The 20,525-nt window shown below is 40.5% G+C and overlaps 1 protein-coding gene across 4 annotated transcripts in view; it reads left to right on the forward strand.

The window, feature by feature from the left end:
- The first annotated feature begins 1,404 nt into the window (after positions 1–1,404).
- adgrb1a (adhesion G protein-coupled receptor B1a) overlaps positions 1,405–20,525 on the forward strand; it is a 161,614-nt gene continuing 142,493 nt past the window's right edge. For all 4 annotated transcript variants that reach the window (XM_085364988.1, XM_085364986.1, XM_085364989.1 and 1 more), the window contains exon 1: positions 1,405–2,140. In XM_085364988.1, coding sequence (XP_085221114.1) covers positions 1,405–2,140 — 736 coding nt within the window. The remainder of the gene's footprint in view (positions 2,141–20,525) is intronic.

A 20,525-nucleotide genomic window follows, 5' to 3' on the forward strand; every position in this document is an offset into this window, starting at 1 on the left:
ATTTAAAATCCACTTTGGTGATATAGAGGCAAAATAAAATGTAAGAAAAAGAAAAATTTGTCATTTTCCATGGATCTAAACTATAGCCACAAAAATACCACAATAGGTTTATATTCATTGTGTTTCAGAAAGCAGAATATTGCCAATAGTGTTGCCTTTTCTTTTTATAGTTTTTATAATAAAATTTTGAATATTTGCTGGGTCAGTCTGGGGGTTTATGACAAACAGCAACTGCTTTCCTTTTGACTGCTAGAACACAAAATACCGTGAAATGTATATGAAAGTTTTTGCAACTTACACTTGAAGGTTGCCGAACACATTTCTATCACTTTCTTCAAACTTCTATCAGTTGAACCTGTTTTCGTCATGTCTTCATGTTATTGTGTTGTTTCTTTGTTCAGATCTCCCTTGAACATTCTGCCTTTTGTTTTTCATAGAACACCTTAAACAATGGATTCAACAATTTCCTATAAAGCACCCATTTGAAGTTAATTTGTTCACTCAGCTGAAACGATTTAATTTTCACTACAAGAGGAATAAAGCAATGTAAATCTGAATGATGCCGTTTACCATTCTAAAGCTGTTTTCCACATCACAGCATGTCAATATGGTAGTACTGATCTTTAACTACTAAAAGCAGCAAAGCTACTCAGTGAAACGCAGTCCTTCATATAATGTAAAAAAAGACAGACAGAGAGAGAGAGAGAGAGAGAGAGAAGAGTTTAAAAGAAGAAATGGGTCAAAAGTGGAATACACTCCAAAGTGTCTCAGACAGCAATACATAAGGTAATTGTTCTGGCTTTAATAAGCAAACACAAGTACAAGTAGTGATCATAGCATTTCTGTCTGTTGCTGGGCCCTGATAAAGTGGATTAATGAATGACTGCAGGTGTTGACTTTTTTGTAATTAATAGTCTTATAATTGGACAAATTAATGTGCTGCCGGATGAAATATGGGAGCAGACATATGAGGAAAACAGTTGTCTCTCAGGAGGAGACCAATTTGAACTCACATAATGAAGAAAAACTTAAACTAAATCACAGCTTCCCTCCTTCCATCTGCTGCTGTTCGTCTTCTTGTTTGTCTACAGAGCCCAAGTCACCACAGTCGTTCTCATTTTGCAGCATAAACAATAATAGCTGAGTGAGATTTCTCATCATGCAGATAAACAGAATAAGTATAATCCAGTACCATTGTGTGATCAGATTTATATCTTGTCCTTTCTCTGTTTGCAGGTTCCTGTGACTCTCAGGGTCGACTGACGCAGCCATGGGCCAGTTACTGCGTTTTTGAAAGAATCTATACTCCCCCTCCTCTTCCTTCTTCTTTCCTCACCACACTGAGCTGGAAGTTGACTCATCCACAGTCAGAGAGAGGTGTCTCCTTCTATTTATCCACACACCATGACAAGCATTCTTCTTCTGGTTCCTGGCCAGGCAAGGTGGCCACTCCCAATGCTATTCTTGCATATTGCCCTTTTTCTGCTGATGAGGGGTTGTTGTCATGCAGCCCCCTCTGGCCCAGAGTCTGATTTGTGTTCCACAGTAGTCCAAAGCCGCTTTTTTGGCTTTTTCCTGTCTTCTTCAGTGTTTCCCGCCGTGCCTTGTTCCTGGACCCTACAGAACCCCGATCCACGACGCTACACAATCTTCATCAAAGTGACTAAACCCACTCAGCACTGTATGGCGCAGCAGCTTCGCACATTCCAGTATGATTCCTTCCTGGAGACTACACGCACCTACCTGGGCATGGAGAGTTTTGATGAAGTTGTGAGGCTTTGTGATACATCTGCGCCTGTGGCCTTCCTGGAGGCTGGGAAACAGTTCCTACAAATGAGGAAAGGACATCCTAGGGCTGATATGGCAATCACAGAGGGAAATGGAGATTTCAAGACAGAGTATCTGGTGGTGGGGAAGCGCAACCCTAGCATGGCAGCCTGTCAGATGCTGTGCCAGTGGCTTGAGGACTGTTTAACCTCCAGTACATCCAACAGACCCTGTGGCATCATGCAGACTCCATGTTTATGCTGGGACCAGCCACCACTACTGAGTGAGGGTGATAGCTGCTATCACAATGGAGTTTATCTTGAAAACTGTTTACCCAGTGTGAAAGAGAGTGGAAAAGATGTTGAGATAAATGGTAAGTAGAAATGCGTTCGCGGTTGTTTTTGCTAAAAGTATTTGATTGCCGTTGATTCACTGTTAAAATATCAACTGCATCTCTTCCCAAAAAATCCCTGCCTTCCTGTAAAATGAGGAGAAACAAGGAATGCTTTCAACAAACTATTTGCACTAGATTGGTCTGTGGCTGAACCTCAGTAGGTCATCAGTGGTGTTTAACATGGTGCTCCCTCCAAAGTAATGGAGAGTGACATCAAAATGACATCTTCAGTGGCAATCAAGCTGGAGAAAATATGTATTATTTGTGAAAAGTGAGAACAATTGTCCTCGAGTGCACTGGCTATAGAAGGGAGAAAGAGGCAAATGGAAGGTTTAAGGTGTCATCTGATGTAAGCAAGATCTGTGACCTTGCACCATATTTCATCCTTCTGCGGTCCAGAAAGAGACATTTGATCGGCCTCCAGGAAGCTTTTGGGAACAGAGGAGAATCAAGTGGTGCTGATACTGGATAGCTTTGAGGATACTCAGAGCTGGGGGGAGGGGGAGCAAAGAGGAAGAGAGATGGAGAGAAAGACAAAAATGCATTGGGCTGGCTGAGGGCCTGTGGCTTGAAGTGTAATTGTCTGCTGCTTGAACCCAGTCCCCCCCCCCCCAGCAGACAGGATGTGGCCTGACATCTCTATCCCGGCTTCATCAGGACTATGGCCAGAGGGATGGAACATTTCTCACCCCCTCCATTTCAACCCCCTAACCTTTCCTCCATCTATCTCTCTTTTTTCTCTGTTCCCTCACTTACTTTTCCTAATCAGCCTGTGGCCTTATTTCCTTGGCCCTTCTCCTCCCACTTCTCCTCTGAGCCACCATTGCTGCCTCCCCATCTTTCCCTCCCCAGGCTGATAGTGGGCTGATACTGAGCCAGTCGTGGGAAGCCAACCAAGCAGAGAAGATGTTGTGGTGGGTATCTCGTGCCTTATCCTCCTCCAGTCTCCGAAGCAGCTAATATCCCCTTGCCGCTCCAGCCTCCTCTTCGCTAGTTATCATCCTTATATAATCCTGCTTATGGTGCTCATCAGTGGGGTGTGGGCTGTTTGTGCCTTAAGGTGTGAAAAATAAAAAATAAATATAACATCCACTGTTGGCTTCTGTGGCGATAAAGAAGGACACATTACGGCTTTTCTCCCTGTTTGCTTCAGCCCATCCTGGCAAAGCATCTCATAGATGATAATCCTATGTTCAGAGTGAAAGAGTGACATTGGAACTGTGTGAGACCTCAAATGGAGGAGGCAAGCAGTCTGTGAATATTTGGTTGGATTGGTGACTGGTAGAGTGAATTGGAAGATGAAGATAAAGAGTGGCTGGGGAGATGTAATAGATTCTGTGTGAAAAGGTCGGACTGTCAGATGGTTATGGCCAACTGCGCAGCAAAGAGGGGACCAGAGGGGTGATGGCTGTGAATGATGGATGAAGGAAAGACAATAGGCATAGAGATGAGAGAGAGAGGTTAGGGGAGGATAAAGGAAAGTATAGAGGCTGAGAGGTGAGCTGAGAGGTGAGATATTTGAGATGGACGAGGCTTGATTAGGATAAATGTTGTTTGCAGTTAGACCTTTGTAGTCTCAGGACCCTCAGTAACCAAAGACTTCCTAGATTATAATCTGTGTTCCAGCTTCCTTCACTCCCTCTCTGCAGGTGTGTGGAAGGTCCTGTCCAGCAGCACACAAGCTTTGCTCATGTCTAGCGGATGGATCCTAGATGAGGAGTTTGGCTTCTTATAGAGGGTTCTGAAGCATTTCCTTGTCCTCATACAGCCATAAGCATAAAAGGTCACCAAAGTAAAACTACAAAGAAAAAGGGAATTTATCTGATTGTCCTGGTAGCTTGTAATCCTTTAATTCTTGTAAATTAAAAATTTATGCAAAGCCCACTCTTTGCAGTGTTTGAGAGCTGTTATCTGCTGCCTCCTATGGGTAGCTGTACAATCTCAGTGTGTGCTGTTCGCAGTCAAAACATAATCCAACATTGCACATTGCATTTTACCTCGCAGAGTTACTGTTTAGTGGTACTGCAGGAAATAGCTTATTTATTGTGTAGTTAAGCAGAAGGCAGAAGGTGGGTGTGGAATTCATCAGATTTTCATCAGGGGAGGTTTGTATTTCGATACAAATGCAAATGATGATTGCCTTGAAGTTAAATTTAGTATAAGTAAGAATAATCTTACCCCACTTTTAACCCTTACTGCCCTAGAAGCAGCAAACTCTTATTAAAACACAACTGTACAATAAAAAACACAAGTCTCACACCTTAATTGTTACATATCTGCATTTCACAGATTTGCCAGTAAAAAAAAAAGTAGTTATCGATCTTCAGACAACAGCGATTCCTAAAAATTTGGGTTTGAAATATAAACCAAAAGATAATGCACTAATCAGCATAGCTTATAAACCCATATTATCATCACAATAGAAAATACAAAAAATATGAAATGTTTAAACTTGGATATTTAACTGTCTTGAAAAATATGACAGCAACCTGTCTGAAAATAGTTGGCACAAAAGACTGGAAAAATAAGTGCTATTAAAAAGAAAAAAGCTGATGGAAATTCTTCTTGTCAATTAGGTTAACTAGCAACAGGTCAATAGCAAAAAGAGCATCTCTGAGAGGGAGAGTTTCTCTGCATTAAAGACAACGAATTAAATTTAATAGATATTTCACTACAGTTGAACACATGCAGTTTGTTGCAATGAATTTCAACAAACTGTATCTAAAACAGTTTGTGGAACAATTTCATAATTCTGTTCATACTAACAGTAATGTAAAATTGTGATGACTTTGATTATGAAAATCTGGAGGAATCTCTGTGTGCTAAGGACAAATCAAATTTTAAATCTTATTTTTAGAAAACATAGATCCTGTGTTGTTTTCAGTGCTCAATTCAAAAGTCTGCATCACTGATTCATAGCAGAAGAGTCCAGGCGCCAAAATGAGCTAAACAACAGGTTGGGCAAAGTGTTTTCCTTCAGCCCAATCTGCTGTATATGTGTTAAATAAAATATGGGTTTCTGAGATGTGCAAACTCTACACTCTACTTCGATTTACATTTTGCATACAGTCCTAACTTTTTTGGAATTGATGTTTTATTTGGCAGGTGTGTAAGACTTTTATTTAGGAAAAGGTGGCTCAGCGGTCACGTTTCTACACATCAAGTTTTATATAGGACACCCTTTCTAAGCAGCTTCTTATGAAGTCACTTTGCTACTTCCCTCACCTTTCATGCTGTATCTGTCATTGTGTCTGGTGTTACTGGTGGCTGCTCTGCTCTGTGTTGCTGTTCCCTCCCTGACTTTGGCTTTCTATGTATGCATATGAGAAGGTGGGGCATTATCAGAACAAAGCAATGCCACCAAATATATATTATTGCATCACTGCAGACTATAACGATGTTAGTTTTAATCTGGAAACTTTCTCTACGCCATTTCCAAAATCGTTTATGTAGTCATTCTTATCCAGGCTCTTTTTGTGGATGTGTATGTGGCCATTTTTCTCTCCTTATTTTTCATCGTCCTAGCCTTTGTCCTGCATTCAAAGCTTGATTTGGTTGACTACATTTGAACAGGGGGAAACAACCATAAATCACCAAATCTCCTCCAGATGTGGGCTGTAATTCAGTGGTTTCAAAATGAAAAGATGCATTAATGAATGTTTTTGTCATCTTGACGCCACCCTCTATGGTGTGGATCAGATTCAGGAACTGTGAGATTAATGGACTGTGAGCCGCCCATCCGACTGTACTGGGCTTTCACTGGGACTGTTTTGTTTTTTGTCATATGTATGCTGTTGGTCTCATTTGAAAGAGGCTATAATAAAAAAAGGGTGTGATTAATGATCGTTTTAAAGATGTTTAAAGAAAAGATTAACAAGGAAATTGCAGAAGCGAGTGCTATTGATGCCTCTTTTTATTTGTGCATTCAACTCCCATCGATAGTTCCTTCTGTTCAAACTCGATGACAAATGAGTGTGGCTGGCCTCTAGCAATCACACTACTATGTCAACACTATCATTAATAGAAAGCTCTTAAACTGTAGTGACTGGGATGTGGCCTTTTGATCCAGAGTAGAAAGGATGTCAATCTGAGAGAGTCTCACTTTCCCTGTGACCATGAATATTGGTATGAGGTATGAGCTTCCTCAGTTTAGAGAGAAAATGTTATTCTGAAATCTAAATGTCCTAACACAGGAACGGTTAGGAGTCTGTGTTTTACACATAGGAAACTTGCTGCTTCTGCACTATGTGAGAAATCCTCAACCTTTAAGATGAGAGGACTGATGACTTCAGGGCTATTTTTGGAATGTTGTAATATTCAAGCGGTCAAAGTTAAAGGTTTTGCAACAAAAATGATGCCTGTCGGTAGCTTCACTGCAGTGATATTGTCCCTGAAATTCCATTTTGGTAGAACTCCAATAAGTGGTTGTGCATGTGTGGTGGCAGTGTGAAAGGATTCATTTGTTAGCCCTCAGTGGACAGCAGGGGAGGCAGTGAGTGATTAAAGGATGTATTGGAGCGATGTGAAGAGATGAGAAAGCACATGACTCGATTTGAACAAAAGAGACACATTTGAGAAAGTGCCAGAAGTGCCCAATAAAGTTAACTGAAGGGAAGGACAACAAAGGCAAGTCCTCTGTGATGCCATGTGATCATCTGAGTCGTGACCTTGGTTGCACATCATGCACTCTCACTTTCAGCTTTTCAATTTTCAAGCGTGAAATATTTAATAAAGCAGAAAGGCTTGAAAAATAACCAAACAAGGACACGGTGTCACAGATGGAAAGCACTCTGCACCAAGACACAGAGAGGTGGCTCAGTCACAGTGTAACCCAACTGAAAATGTTCAGGTCTGAAATCAATATTACAGAACATCTTAATACAAAATTCATCAATTTATCCACGCAATGTTATGCTAGATCTGAAAATGAATTATTCAAAAGTTGCATTTCTTCTTAGAATTCATCAAAAACCATTACTGTGGATGGATCTGCTTCAAGGCACGTGTTTTGTTACAATGCTAGTGTTTACTGATGTAACTATTGCAACTCGAACTCTCTTGCAGTCACTTGTGCACTTGATCATGTTAAACAAATGTTAAATAAATCAATCTGTCCTTCCTCACTACTGGGTAATACCATAGTAATTACTAATGTTGGTTGCACTGGTGAAAAGTGAGGGACATTTTACTAAGGATTAGTAAGTAGATTTGTGCATTTGTCAGCTTTATCGGTCTGTCTTCTTCTCTGGACTAAAACTTTCAGCTGCATAAATATCCATAAAATTAACTGTTTACATTTTGTTCCCCCCCAAAAAGTCCTGTTTGATGTTCTCCAAGATTCAGAGGTTGGGGATGGGGGTTGTCACCAATAATGAAACACTCCTCATAAATCATTTACTCAGCTTAGGGGCACAGATGGCCTTGAGCCGATTTCAGCTGTCATACAGTCAGACTACAACCCAGAAAGGTTTGTCAGTCTGTCACTGGGAAAAATTAGTTACAAAAAACTCATAAATGTCCGCTCCAACGTTATCAGTGACGACTCTGTTTTATCTCTCCTTGCTGTCTCTGGGTAGACTGAGAGGTGCTTACCACTTTTAACCAGGAGTATTTTCCAGATAATTGTATTTTCTTTCAGTTGAAGTGTAGGGTATTTGTATATGGAAAAATACCAAGCGTGAGTAGCTGTAATAAACTTGTATGGTTTATATTTACATTGGCCCGATAAATCCATTGGTAGCTGATCCCTACCAGCTAGAGATCAGATGGGTTAACAGATGATGTCCAAAGGCAGTAATAAAGATTACTGCATTCATATAACAAGTTGACAGAAGTGAAATCAGACTCGAAACTTTTTTCTTTTTTTTTTTCATTTTTGCCCTTTCCTTTTTTTAAGTTTACTGCTTCAACTGCCAGAATCACCAACTCATCAATTCCACAACTCTTATCACACCCTAATCACTGCTGTCTGGTGTATTGATTGTGATGGATGGCTAAAGAAATAATAAAAGGCCAGAATGTCTAAAAAAGTGACAACATGTGGACACAAAGTGAAGAAGAAATACCTTTGGAGCCTCCTGCTTGGCACTTTTTTCTTCTGTTGCTGGCAGGCCGGCTGTGGGTTAGGAAGATGAATGTGAGCGCTGTGTCTGTGCCTCTGCATGCTTCTGCGTGGCTGAAGCACATTGTTGCTAACCTAAGGGATTTCCAGCCCACCTCCATAGGAGCAGCGAGGAATTCTAAAGCAGAGATAATGCATTAACTCTTCTTTACACCCATATTCATTAATGCATACATCTGTGCATGCACTTGTGTGTTGCATAAAGCATGCAAACACACATTCATGGTGAAACGTCTCGCCAGAAAATGGCACCTTGTGACTGGGTGTGGGTGGCTGACTGCGACAGAGGGTAATGGTGATTTTGTGTATCTGTGTGACAATGAGTGGAGAATGAGGTGTGGTGTTCTCTACAGGGGCGCCGTGTGGGTAGGAATAAACTGAAACGAGATGGCAGAGAAATGCTGTGTTCTGGTGTAGAGGTTGTTCTACCTGCAGAAAGCCCCAAGTTGGTTTGAGAGTGTTTTCTTATGGACTGAGGGAAGGGAACGTGATTAGACAAACATGTTGAAATTGCTTTCACTTCTTTAATAGCAGGTATAAGGACAGTGGTGCAGTGCAAGGGGTTGGTCACCACATTTATTTCTGAACTGTTTAATATTCATCAACAAACTACTTTGCAGTAGGATTACATTGCATTTTAGTTCAGCAACAAGCTAAACAAGCAAGTTTCAGAAACTACAAGATTTCAAATGAATACTGCTAGTAATAAAGTATTATCCTTTCTGCTGTAAGATTTCCAAATAGGTATGCAAATATAATGCTTAACAGATTTATTAGCCCACCACCCAGTATAGGTTTATGACACAGTAGGCCTGATAATTACCCGAATATTTTGTTATGTTTCTGTAATGGTTGATCCACCAGTGAATCAAAGTTATAGTTCTCATTCTAAAATATAATTATTGTTGTTATTCAGAAAAAAACAGAAAAAATAGTAAAGCACATTATAATTTTTTGATTAGGGTTCCAAAATACATTTAATTACTTTCATTACTGAACAATAAATAAATAAATAAATAGTTTTGCTGTTTGAATCTTATGCTTGATTCATTTCCATCTTCTCACTGGAGTCCACTGTGACGGCTAATATTTGGGAATAAAACTGTGACTTGAATTTATTTGCCTAATAAATAACAACAAATTTTTATTTTGAGCCAAAAATGTTTGAGTTTAGTTGTTTTTACTATAAATGGCCTAACAAGCTGTTAAGCACTGTAGGTGAAAAAATCTAACCTAATCATACTGAAGGCCTAAATAGTTCAGTGTGAAGAGGTCAAGTCTGGTCAGTTTGGTTGACAATTCTAACCAAAGTATGTTGAAGTGTTATAACATCTGGAATTCATCAAGTTGGAAAGATTGAGGAGTGTTGAGTATCTGGTATGATTGCAGCTTTACTGCTTTGCTTTCTGTTAAAGAGCTGCTAGATCATCATATACTGCTGCTGCAGGGATGGTGACAGTATGAAACAGGCCAGCATAAATGCTGGAGCCATCACAAAATATGTAACTGTACAGAATAGAATAGAATAGAACTGACCTTTATTGGCATGTACATTGAAATTGTGGGTAACCTGGATTAATTAAATATCTGGCCTTTAAACCTCCCATGTCTGTGACCACAACACTTATTTTATAAACATGTTGGTTAGCAAACATTACCTCTGATTATTAGCAGGATAAAGACTCTTTATCTCTTTATTTGAATATGAGTTCAGCTCTGTAGCTCCCAGTGCTGAAAGTCTAAAGCAAATACATAAAGGGTTACTGTGAAGTTGGCAATGTGATGTACAGTAAAGTGCAGCAGTAACTCTTACAAACGTATCTACTCTCTGCTCAGTATTTCAGCTGAACTCCTAGTTTTTGTATACCGAAATGGAAAAACCTACAGAAGAACTGCAAGGGCAAAAAAAAAAGACTTTATTTGGAATGAAACAACTTAAGGAAACTGTTTGCCCTGAGACGGTAAACAGACTGTTAACTTTATAAAATTGTTTTTGTCGTTAACATTAATTTGATTTTATTTATCTTCCACCTCTGATGTTAGGCACAGCTTTGAAAAAAATACCTCAATAACTACAAATGCAGCTGTTACAGAGCTGGTTTTATTGGTTGTTTTTCTAATATTTTCTAATAAGATAGTAATTTAATAATGCTAATTAATAATTCACTCTTATTGCCTGTTCTTATCTTCAACATTATGCTGCTCTGTTGTTTGTTAATTGCCCCTTGGGGATAAATAAAGTCTTCTGATTCTGATTCTGATTCTAATGTAAACCACAGAATAATCAACACTATAGTCCTTTTGCTGAATAAAGACTTAATTCAATAGTGAATGATATTCTGACTGTGCATCCTTTTTTTTTTTAATTTTTGAGGGGTATTTAATAATTTAGGCTAACTGATGAATTTAGAGTGAAAAGCCAAAGCTCGTCCCCTTGAAACTGATCAGAGTAGGACACATGAGATTCACCACAGTGAGATCATTACCATCAGTACAGTGAGTACATCAGATATCTTTCCTGTAAATCTGTGCTCCTCTCAGCCTTCACTTCAAAACTATGCACTTCATTTCATTAACTATTCATCTATATCTTTTACTGATATAATAGCTAATACAATAGGTCATTTTTATAATTATAGTAGCTCTCATTATATTGAAGACAGTGAGAAATCTGAGGTAGTTTTTTAAAAAAAATTTTTTTATCCAACATAGCTGCAAAGGAGTTAAATTGGGTTTGGGACTTTTAATTGGATCTAAAACATCAGCTGATGTCAGTTTTTGCTGTCAGTTCCTGTGAGCTGAAGAACTTTCCTTCAAGGGTCACCACTTAAAGTGTTCTCAGATTGGACTGCAAAATTCTGACTCATACAAAAGAAACTGAGAGAAAGAACAAGAAAAATAGAAGTAATAAAATCCTTAAAAATAAGCGATTTTTAGACTAACTCTATACAGAGATTCTAACCTTAGTATAGCAAGTTAATAATTATCTGAACAGATAGTCGATTGTTCATTTTCTTAATCACTTTCAGGGCCACTTCAGGGCCACATGGTGCCTATCTGTGATTGGATGAGATAGGTTGACAGCCTATGGCAGTGCCACCACAGACAGACAATGTTCATACCTATGGCCAGTTCTCAGCAAGAGAGTTCCAGGTTCAAACCCTCTGGCCTCTATGTTACAGCCTGTGATAGACGAGCAGTCTGTCCGTGGTAGCCTCTCATCCACTGATGCTTGAGATAGGCTCTGGTCCCGCCGCAATCCTGAGTTGGATGGATGGAACTACTGGACTGATTGCCATTTCACTTTGGCTATCTCTGTTGCCCAGAGGATGATTTGATGATTCTGTGATCTTCCTGCCTTTTGCTCTGGTGCTATCACACAATGAGCCTGATTTGTGTGTTTGGGTTTTGTTTTTGTTTTTTTGCTAAATGTCTCTTTTAGATGTCCCTATTGCCAGTCTTGGCAGCCGGGGGCCAGTCCGCCAGGGCCTCCGCTCCTGGCCGCCACCCGGCACACAATGCACCCGACCCCTATGGCGCCTCCTGTGGGTGGTGGGCCTGCGGGAGGATGGGCCCATGTCTCCTCTTCGGGCTGTGCCCGGCCGGGCCCCATGGACTAAGGCCCGGCCACCAGATGCTCGCCCTCGGGCACCCTCCCCGGGCCTGGCTCCCCGGTAAACTGTTCCCTTGATATTCTTTTCATAAGGGTCTTCTGAATCGCTCTTTGTCTGGTCCCTCACCCAGGACCAATTTGCCATGGGAGACCCTACCAGGGGGCAAAAGCCCCCAGACAACATAGCCCCTGGGATCCCTGGGACACACAAACCCCTCCACCACGATAAGGTAGCGATTCAAGGAGGAGCAGGATGCTTATCCTTGGGGCAGGATGAGTTCCTGCCCCAAGTGGAGGAGTTCGAGTATCTCGGGGTCTTGTTCGCAAGTGATGGGAGAAGGGAGCCAGAGATCGACAGATGGATCGGGGCTGCAGCTGCAGTAATGCAGACGCTGCACCGGTTCGTCGTGGTGAAGAGGGAGCTGAGTGTAAAAGCGAAGCTCTCAATTTACCGGTCGATCTACGTCCCTACCCTCACCTATGGTCACGAGCTGTGGGTAGTGACCTAAAGAACGAGATCGCGGATACAAGCGGCAGAAATGAGCTTCCTCCGAAGGGTGGCTGGCCTCTCCCTTAGAGATAGGGTGAGAAGTTCGGCCATCCGGGAGGGGCTCAGAGTAGAGCAGCTGCTGCTCCACATCGAAAGGAGCCAGCTGAGGTGGTTCGGGCATCTGACAAGGATGCCCCCTGGGCGCCTCCTGGGTGAGGTGTTCCAGGCATGTCCCACCGGGAGGAGGCCCCGGGGCAGACCCAGGACACGCTGGAGAGATTATATCTCTCGGCTGGCCTGGGAACGCCTTGGTATTCCCCCGGATAAGCTGGAGGAGGTGGCTGGGGAGAGGGAGGTCTGGGCCTCTTTGCTTAGGCTGCTGCCCCTGCGACCCGGCCTCGGATAAAGCAGATGAAGATGGATGGTCTCTTTTAGATTAATTTCCATTTAATCTAACCAGTCCCCTCAGTTTTGTGGATAAACCTGTTTGCAACATCTTTTTTTTTTTTTTTACATGTTTGCAGTATTTTTTTTTACTGTAACTCGAAACTGTCAAATAAGTCAAATAAGACACTGATGAAAAGCTAAAACCAAATCACTTTCCCTGTTGGTTTCTCTCCTTCCCTCTTGTGGAGAGAGCGCTAACTAAACAGGTACTCTTTTCCTTGCCTATAAAAATGAGGATTCACACTAAGCTAAAATCATATGAGTACAATTCTGACTCTCATATTTATACCACACATGCATCTATTAGAAGGCTAAGGCTGTCTCTATTTTCCTTTGTTCAGTTTTAAATTATTTTAATACTGACTCATATCCATTCAGTAAATGCACAAGCCCAATAGGCCACTGTGTAAAATGTGCAAAATATAAATAATGTAAATAAAAAATGCAATGAACATAGAAGACATATCAAATGTTTAAAGCGAGAAAAGCATAGACCATTTTAAGAAAAATATTTGATCATGATCTAGTTGTTTTCATTTAGACTTTTTTTTATTAGGGTCATATACTTTACAGTATCTGTAAAATTGTATATTACAAAGTTATAAAAGCAATGCTCATGATATACTTAATGTCGCCTGACATATGAAAGAATTATTCTGAATGTTTTCTTCACAATGTAGAATTAAAACTATTGATTTAACACTGGTGTTGGATCAGTACTCATTAGATACTCTGAGTATTTTTTCTTAAATATCACCAAAGAGTTCTGATGCTTAAACCTATAAACACTGATTAAAACTGAAGGTAAACAGTGTAAGGAGAATCTAAGTGGAAGTAATTCCCATACAGGACATGAACTACAGTCTGCTTCTTAAGTGATATAGTGAGTAGGCATGTATACAAATTAAATGAAATCCATGTCTATACTTGTGGTTACAGATTTAGCTCAGAAGCTGACACTCCCAGCCATTACTAAAGTAGCAGTTTTAAAGTTCAGGGCAGTAACCCAGCTGCTCGTGAAGTTTCTGGCCTTTACCAGCTCCACCTATTCTTTATCAAAGGACTCACTTGCCCTTAAATTCAGCATGAAGCAACTTGAAGAATTGTCTGTCTCTTTCCTCGGGGCTCCTCATCAGTGGATGTCCTGTCTCAGGTCTGTCTTCACAAAGCCAGAGGGTTTATTAAACATTCATGCTTTAATTAAGCAATTTTACCGCTGATACTTATGGGGTGATGATAAAAGCTCTGCTCCAGGATGGAGCTGTGTGTGCGTGTGTGTATGTGTGTGTGTGCACAAAAAAATTGTCCTGGTAAGGCCATTAATTTCCTGCCATATGGAAAATTGTGAGGATTAGAGAAAAGACAAGCTGAACTATTTTCATTTGCCCCAACAGCCATGTGTGACTGAGTGGGAATAGTGAGCCGGTGATGTTAGGAAGTGATAGGGATCCCTGTCCATTCTGACAGGCAGCACATAGCCACAGCTACTCTTTCTCTATTTTCTCTTCTCTATTTTACACTTCATCTCACTTTTTTTCTTCTTTCTTTTTTTTAGAAATCCGTTAGTCCATTAGATTTGAAACCCCTTTTCTGCCTCAGCGAAGTACTCTATTATTGAGAGACTGTTGTATCTTCAAAGGGTGAAATTGTGCGTGTGTGTATATGTGTGTGTGTGAATGAGGTAGAAAATAGAGAATTAGAGTGTGTCTTCATGTTGCCAGTCTCCTTGGCTGTGAGGACATTTAATGCTAGTCTAACTGTCTTGCTGTCGTTCTTCAGATTTGATAACTTGGACAATGAAGATGAATTACCTCGGATCTCGCTGCAGTGTACGGGTTTACTGCTCCTGTGCACCAGAGCTGGATGAATCTGTGTGTGTGTGTGTGTGTGTGTGTGTGTGTGTGTGTGTGTGTGTGTGTGTGTGTGTGTGTGTTGATTCATCAGTGTGCCTTTGTGTCCTTGTTAATAGCAGGCGGTGGCTCTGCGGGATAGCTGTAAAGGCTGCTCTCCTTGGCGGTATCGCCTGGAATGACACCCAGAGGTGACACTGTCAGAGCACACCCACACAAGACGTGGGGCACACATACACACACAGAGACACCCACCTTCAATAAATACAGAAGACCTTGGATAACGCCTGCCAGGTCCAGGAAAAGATCTCATTAGTGCAGACATGTTCCACAAACAGACAGACATACTCCAAGACACATGTTGGGGATCATGGTGTTTAAAGCAAAGCTTCATCTAAAATCATGTTTGTACTTTTACAATTAGCTGTTAGATGTTTATGTCTTGATGCATGCTCAGTTATCCAGGTAAATAAATCCCAAAATGTTGATTCTCTTCATCTGGATGTAGAGTTTTCAGTGGGAGAGACGTTTCGTCACTCATCCAAGTGACTTCTTCAGTCTCAGCTGACTGCTGGTTTCCCCAATCTTATAAACAGTTCATTGCATAATGACTGAAACTAGCATCACTGAATGAACATTGAGCTGAGAAGTCAGTTCCTTGATCATTAATATGCAAATTGTCATGAGCATTGATCAACAATCACAAATCAAAGCTCATTGATCAATGGCCATGAGTACCATTCACAGAGAGTTGGGGAATGACTGCAATCACAGGAACTGACCTCACAGCCCATTGTTCATTCAGTGGTGCTATTTTCAGTCATTGTGCAAATGTACTGTTTATAAAATTGGGGAAACCAGCAGTCAGCTGAGACTGAAGAAGTCACTTGGATTAGTGACGAAACGTCTCTCCCACTGAAAACTCTACATCCAGATGAAGAGAATCAACTATTTGGGATTAGGTGTTTGTCTTGCAGTTCACCTAGCTCCTTGTTCTTGTTTTTGGATAAGCATAAAGTGTGTGACTTCTCTGAGGTGTTTTCTATACAGCTACAAGGTGAATTTTAATTCAATTTTCCATTCAATTTTATGTATACAATAATTTTATTTTTAAAATAATTTCCCCCCAAAAAATGACAGCAGACATTGACTAACACAGGATTGGTGTCCATCACTGAAAAGAAGCTTCTATTCAATGTCACTGCTTCAAGTGGGTTTGGACTGGTGATGGGATTGTTTCAGTGCATTCCAAGCCCATCTTTGTAGACAGTTAGGTAATGTTTTTTATGAGCCCACTCTTCCCATTTAACTGTTTTACACATATGCAATAACTTGAAAAAAAATGAAGTAGCTATAAAAAGGAATTTAAAACCATGCAAATGGTAATAAAATAGATTGTTTGACTGATTGTAAAGTGATATCCATCCATATATGTAGAATAATTAAGCCAAACAAAAGCATTTGTTTCTGTAGGTGAAGAAGATGAAATGTTGTTATGGAAGTAGGAACTAAAGTCCCGTCTGTCTCCCTCCTCTGTCCTCCTGTCCTCCTGTGTTCAGAGTGCACATGTGCAACTCCACTTGGTTTCTGTGCCACTGTGAAATTACTGATTAGTATTACAGCATGTGGGTAGCATTACATTGAGTGCAACATTAAACTGCACCAGTGGCATTCTGTCAGGACAAGCAAAGCCTAGTCAAATATAAAAATAAACATCAATCAAAATATACCAAGGGGAAAGAAATCTTACCACGTCATCTTTCAATAGCAATCTGTCACAAAGCTTCTCTCCTGTTTGCCCCCCTGCTTTACATCACTGCCATCTTGTGGCCACAATTGGCTATTGTCACTACAAGCAGGCTTGCCTTGGATCCAATTGGAAACTGTAGTATGTCTCCATTTCACAGGTGTGTCTATTTCCCATTAAAAATGGATGGAACTTGTCAAGTTGAGAGCCCAGCTTGTTTGTGCAAGCAGACTGTGGATAAATCGCCAGTCTCCGATGCAAGACTGATGGGAAATTAGCATGCTAGACAAGATGACACTGTCTCTCTGAAATCAGTTACAAGCCACGCTATGTATGAAAACAGAGCCACCATTAACAAATAGATGTGCTTCTGTGATTTATCATTGTAACATATAGGTTTTCTCTTGCAATCACCTTGGCTAGCATGTGATTTAGAGAAGATGGAGTGCAGTGTGAAAATTAATAGTTTGTTTGACACATTAGCAAGAAAAACCTTAATAATGGTCTTCAGATCTGGTTTCATAAAAAACAGGCAAGTAGAAGGGCACAAGCTCTGCTAGCACTTTCAGATTAGTGTCTTCGAGAAATCACTGGGTTGGATAAAATGCGCACAGTTCAACCACCTGTCTGCCAAAGCACCACTTTAATTTTTCATTAATATTTTAGTTCCCCTCTTGGGACCTTTGAACTCTGACCAGCCAATCTTCTGAAACAAATGATGCACTGATGTTGCCAGAAATCCATGGCAGCCAACTTGAATGGAAAATGAGGCTGCGTACCAACCTTTCACAATCACCTCATCAGTCAGGTCTTGGTAGTTGGCTTTCTTCAGATTTGATAGCCTGTCCTTCCAGGGCACAGTGTGGTTAACTTCAAAGATGGTTTTCGTGTACCTAGACAAGAGAATCATGTCTGGATAGAGCGTGGTTGCTGCTGTTTCTTTTACGAAGACAAGCTTCTCTCAAAGATCAACTTGCATCTCCCAGTCGGAAGCTCAATCCAACTTAGAAGGAATGTATTTGGCTGTTGTTCTTGCCTTTGCCTACATCCCTTTGAAACCTTATAGCTCCAATTATTGAAGGCTGATGTTTATTGGCTTTGACCCTGTGGAAGTCTGTGAATTTGGCAATTACTGTGAGGACCTGATTTGTGCCTCTACCTGTAACAGCTTTCTCCAAGTGCTCTGGGGCAGCCATTCTAGTTTTTATGGGTTATTTTTATTAGGCTGTTCAAATCCTCAAAACATACAGTCCAGAAAACAGCAATTCAGATTGAGGAACAAAGATGATGATGGTTTGTGGTATTATGTAGGACTTATGGATATCAAACTGCCAGTCTGTAATTAGTAGATAACCAGTTCTTCTTACTGATTACGTCTTACTTACTTACAGTTACTTCTTACTGAAATGCCTTTTTTCTTTGGACACATGACAATAAACACTTTGAATCTTGAATCTTGAATGTGATTCAAGAAAGAAGCGCACGTATCAAAGGTCCCTGGTTAGTACCAAACACCGAATACAATGTGGTACTCGGCTCTTTTTTGTACTACCAGACAAGATAACGGTCATAGGAAGTATTCTTCTTATGTATCACTTTCTGTAATGCAGTGAATTTATGGTCAACTTTTAAGAGGTGTTTGTCATTTCTCCTCAGTTTACATTGATTTGTTTACCACCTTATTTCTCATCAAAGCATCACAACATGATTAGGGTGTGCCTTTTCACAGTTTAAGTGCTTGATAGACTTCTTATCTTTTCATTACTTTCATATCCGCTAAAGATTATATTGCTCAATCTAATCTCAAACAAAAATGTCAATTAATTATTTTTGGACATTCTGAAAACACTGAGAAACACATAGTTATTTCAGCTCGGGTGCCCAGAGGCTCAACTCAGAGTAAATCATTTTTAGTCTGCTTCGGCTAAATCAAATTCTCTCTCCCCTGCAGATTGTAGCGCTTCTCTTCTCTCAGCGCAGTGTGGCAGAAAGATCACTAATGAATTATCTTTATCTCTGCTGTTAAGAGTGTTGCGTCGCGCTTCTGCTTCTGCTTTCAATTTAGGTGATAAATGTGGTTCTAATGCTTTGATAGTTTGATTGTTGAAGGTTACAAACTCTTTGGACGCAGCTCTGTGATTGCTGTCATCAGCCATCATCCATCACCTGTGCTAACCACAATTTACTGAAGAAGATCAGTGAAAAGAAGGGTAAGCTATGTGCCTGAGACAGCAGCTGACACTGATATTAAAATGTCATTATTTAAGGAAGCCATTTCACTTTTTCATAGTTTGTAGCAACAGTTTGAGTTTGTCCCTTCCCTGATCTAACATAGCAGTGCACACAAGTGCAAAGCCAGCTCCTTCTTCATAAGTGATGGACGCTGCTAAAATATCATATATGTTGACATATTAGTGGGGAGGACAAGTCGCACTTTCCATTCGATTGACAGCAAAAGAGGTGTACTCTTGTTATGTTTGAAAATAGTCAGAGTGGGATGGATGTGTGGAGTTACAGACTTGTGATACTGATATCTGTTGCAGGTGGAGAGTGTGTCAATATCTAAATTTGATTGACAGGAATTATGAAGGATGTGGTCCTCTGCATCCGAAAGAAGCTGAGAGGCGTGGTGAGCTCTGTGCAGCAACCGAAGTTTTAGTGGGCGTGGCTCTCTTTTTCTTTGATTAACAGCAACTTTAAGAGCACGGGTCTGTGTTTGACAGCAGCTATAAAGGGTGTAACTCTTTGTCTTCATGTGAGGGCAGCTTTGGGGTGTATGGCAATATCTGTCTTTGAAATAGGAGGTATGACTGTAGCTGAAGGACTTTTGTACTCTGATTGACAGACGCTTGAGGGGTGTAGCCACCTGGGTTGTATTCACACCAGAAAATGGACTACCATTTGTATAACTTTTTGTTTGACTTGCTGCAGATGTGAAATAACTTTATCTGAATCGCCAGGGCCTCAGGCAAAAGTGCTAACACTAACCCGTCTAATACTGAAAATATGTTTTGATCAGACAATACCTGGAAAAGTTTAAAAAACAATTAATTAAAATAGGAAAAAAACTTTATTCCTGTATTAGTGTATATGCAACCTGCAACCTGCTTCATTGTAGAAAAGATTCATCACATTTAGTCATTAGAGAAAATGATCTCTTGTGGATTTTCTGAGTGAGTTGTAATGTCACCTGTCTAACTTAGTAACATCACTAGCCTGTCTCTCGATGCTGTTAACTTGCCAAATAAACAGATTCTCTGCTTGCTTTTCATGTTCATGAAAATGTTTCAAAATATATTCAGCCTTTTGAGCTGTTGCACACACACACACACACACACACACACACACACACACACACACACACACACACACACACAGTCAAAATGAAAACTCAAAAACCTTTTGCAAGATTTACACAAGAAAATGTGTAAACTTTGTATTTTCTTCTATTTAATCTCAAAAAGCTCCTAAAAAAAAGTCAGTGATCACCGTTGACCTCCCCCGGCTTTTATTACCGCTAATCATTTATTTAAGCTCAGTTTTTAAAACTTTAGGATGTAACTACAGCCCAGCCCATGCAGCAGTATATGAATGACTAACCTCGTATTGTGGATGGATTATCTCAGTTGTTCTCCTGGCTGAAGTTTGATCCTTTTACAGCATCCTGCCATGCGATTACATTTGTTCCTGACCACTGAGAACCCTCACGTTAACTTTTATCGAGTGGAAAAAAAGTTAGCTTGTTTATATTATGCTAACATAGCTGTGTCGCTAGCGGTCACGTAGCACATCATTATATACCAGCTAGCCCAACTTCAGTAACCCTACAAACGTCACCGCTGTTTAGTTTTCTGTCTTCATTTATGCTGGAAGTGATAACAGAGCTGTACTTTTTAATTTGTTTCCAAAACCCCGCAGTCAGGACATGCTATATTGTATTTAGATAGAAGCTAGCGAGCTAACTTCATGCTAACTTCTAACTTCTAACTCCTTTAAATGTCATAAATTCCGTTTTCTCTGTTGGCTCTCAGGTGACTGTTTCCTCGCGGCTGCGTGCAGCGGGACTAGGGGAGGGTCTGTGCTGACGGACGTGGGT

Source organism: Diplotaxodon limnothrissa, linkage group LG11 (genome assembly GCF_057381915.1).
Source record: "Diplotaxodon limnothrissa isolate DT_005_m linkage group LG11, D_limnothrissa_male_GT1.1, whole genome shotgun sequence".
NCBI lineage: Eukaryota > Metazoa > Chordata > Actinopteri > Cichliformes > Cichlidae > Diplotaxodon > Diplotaxodon limnothrissa.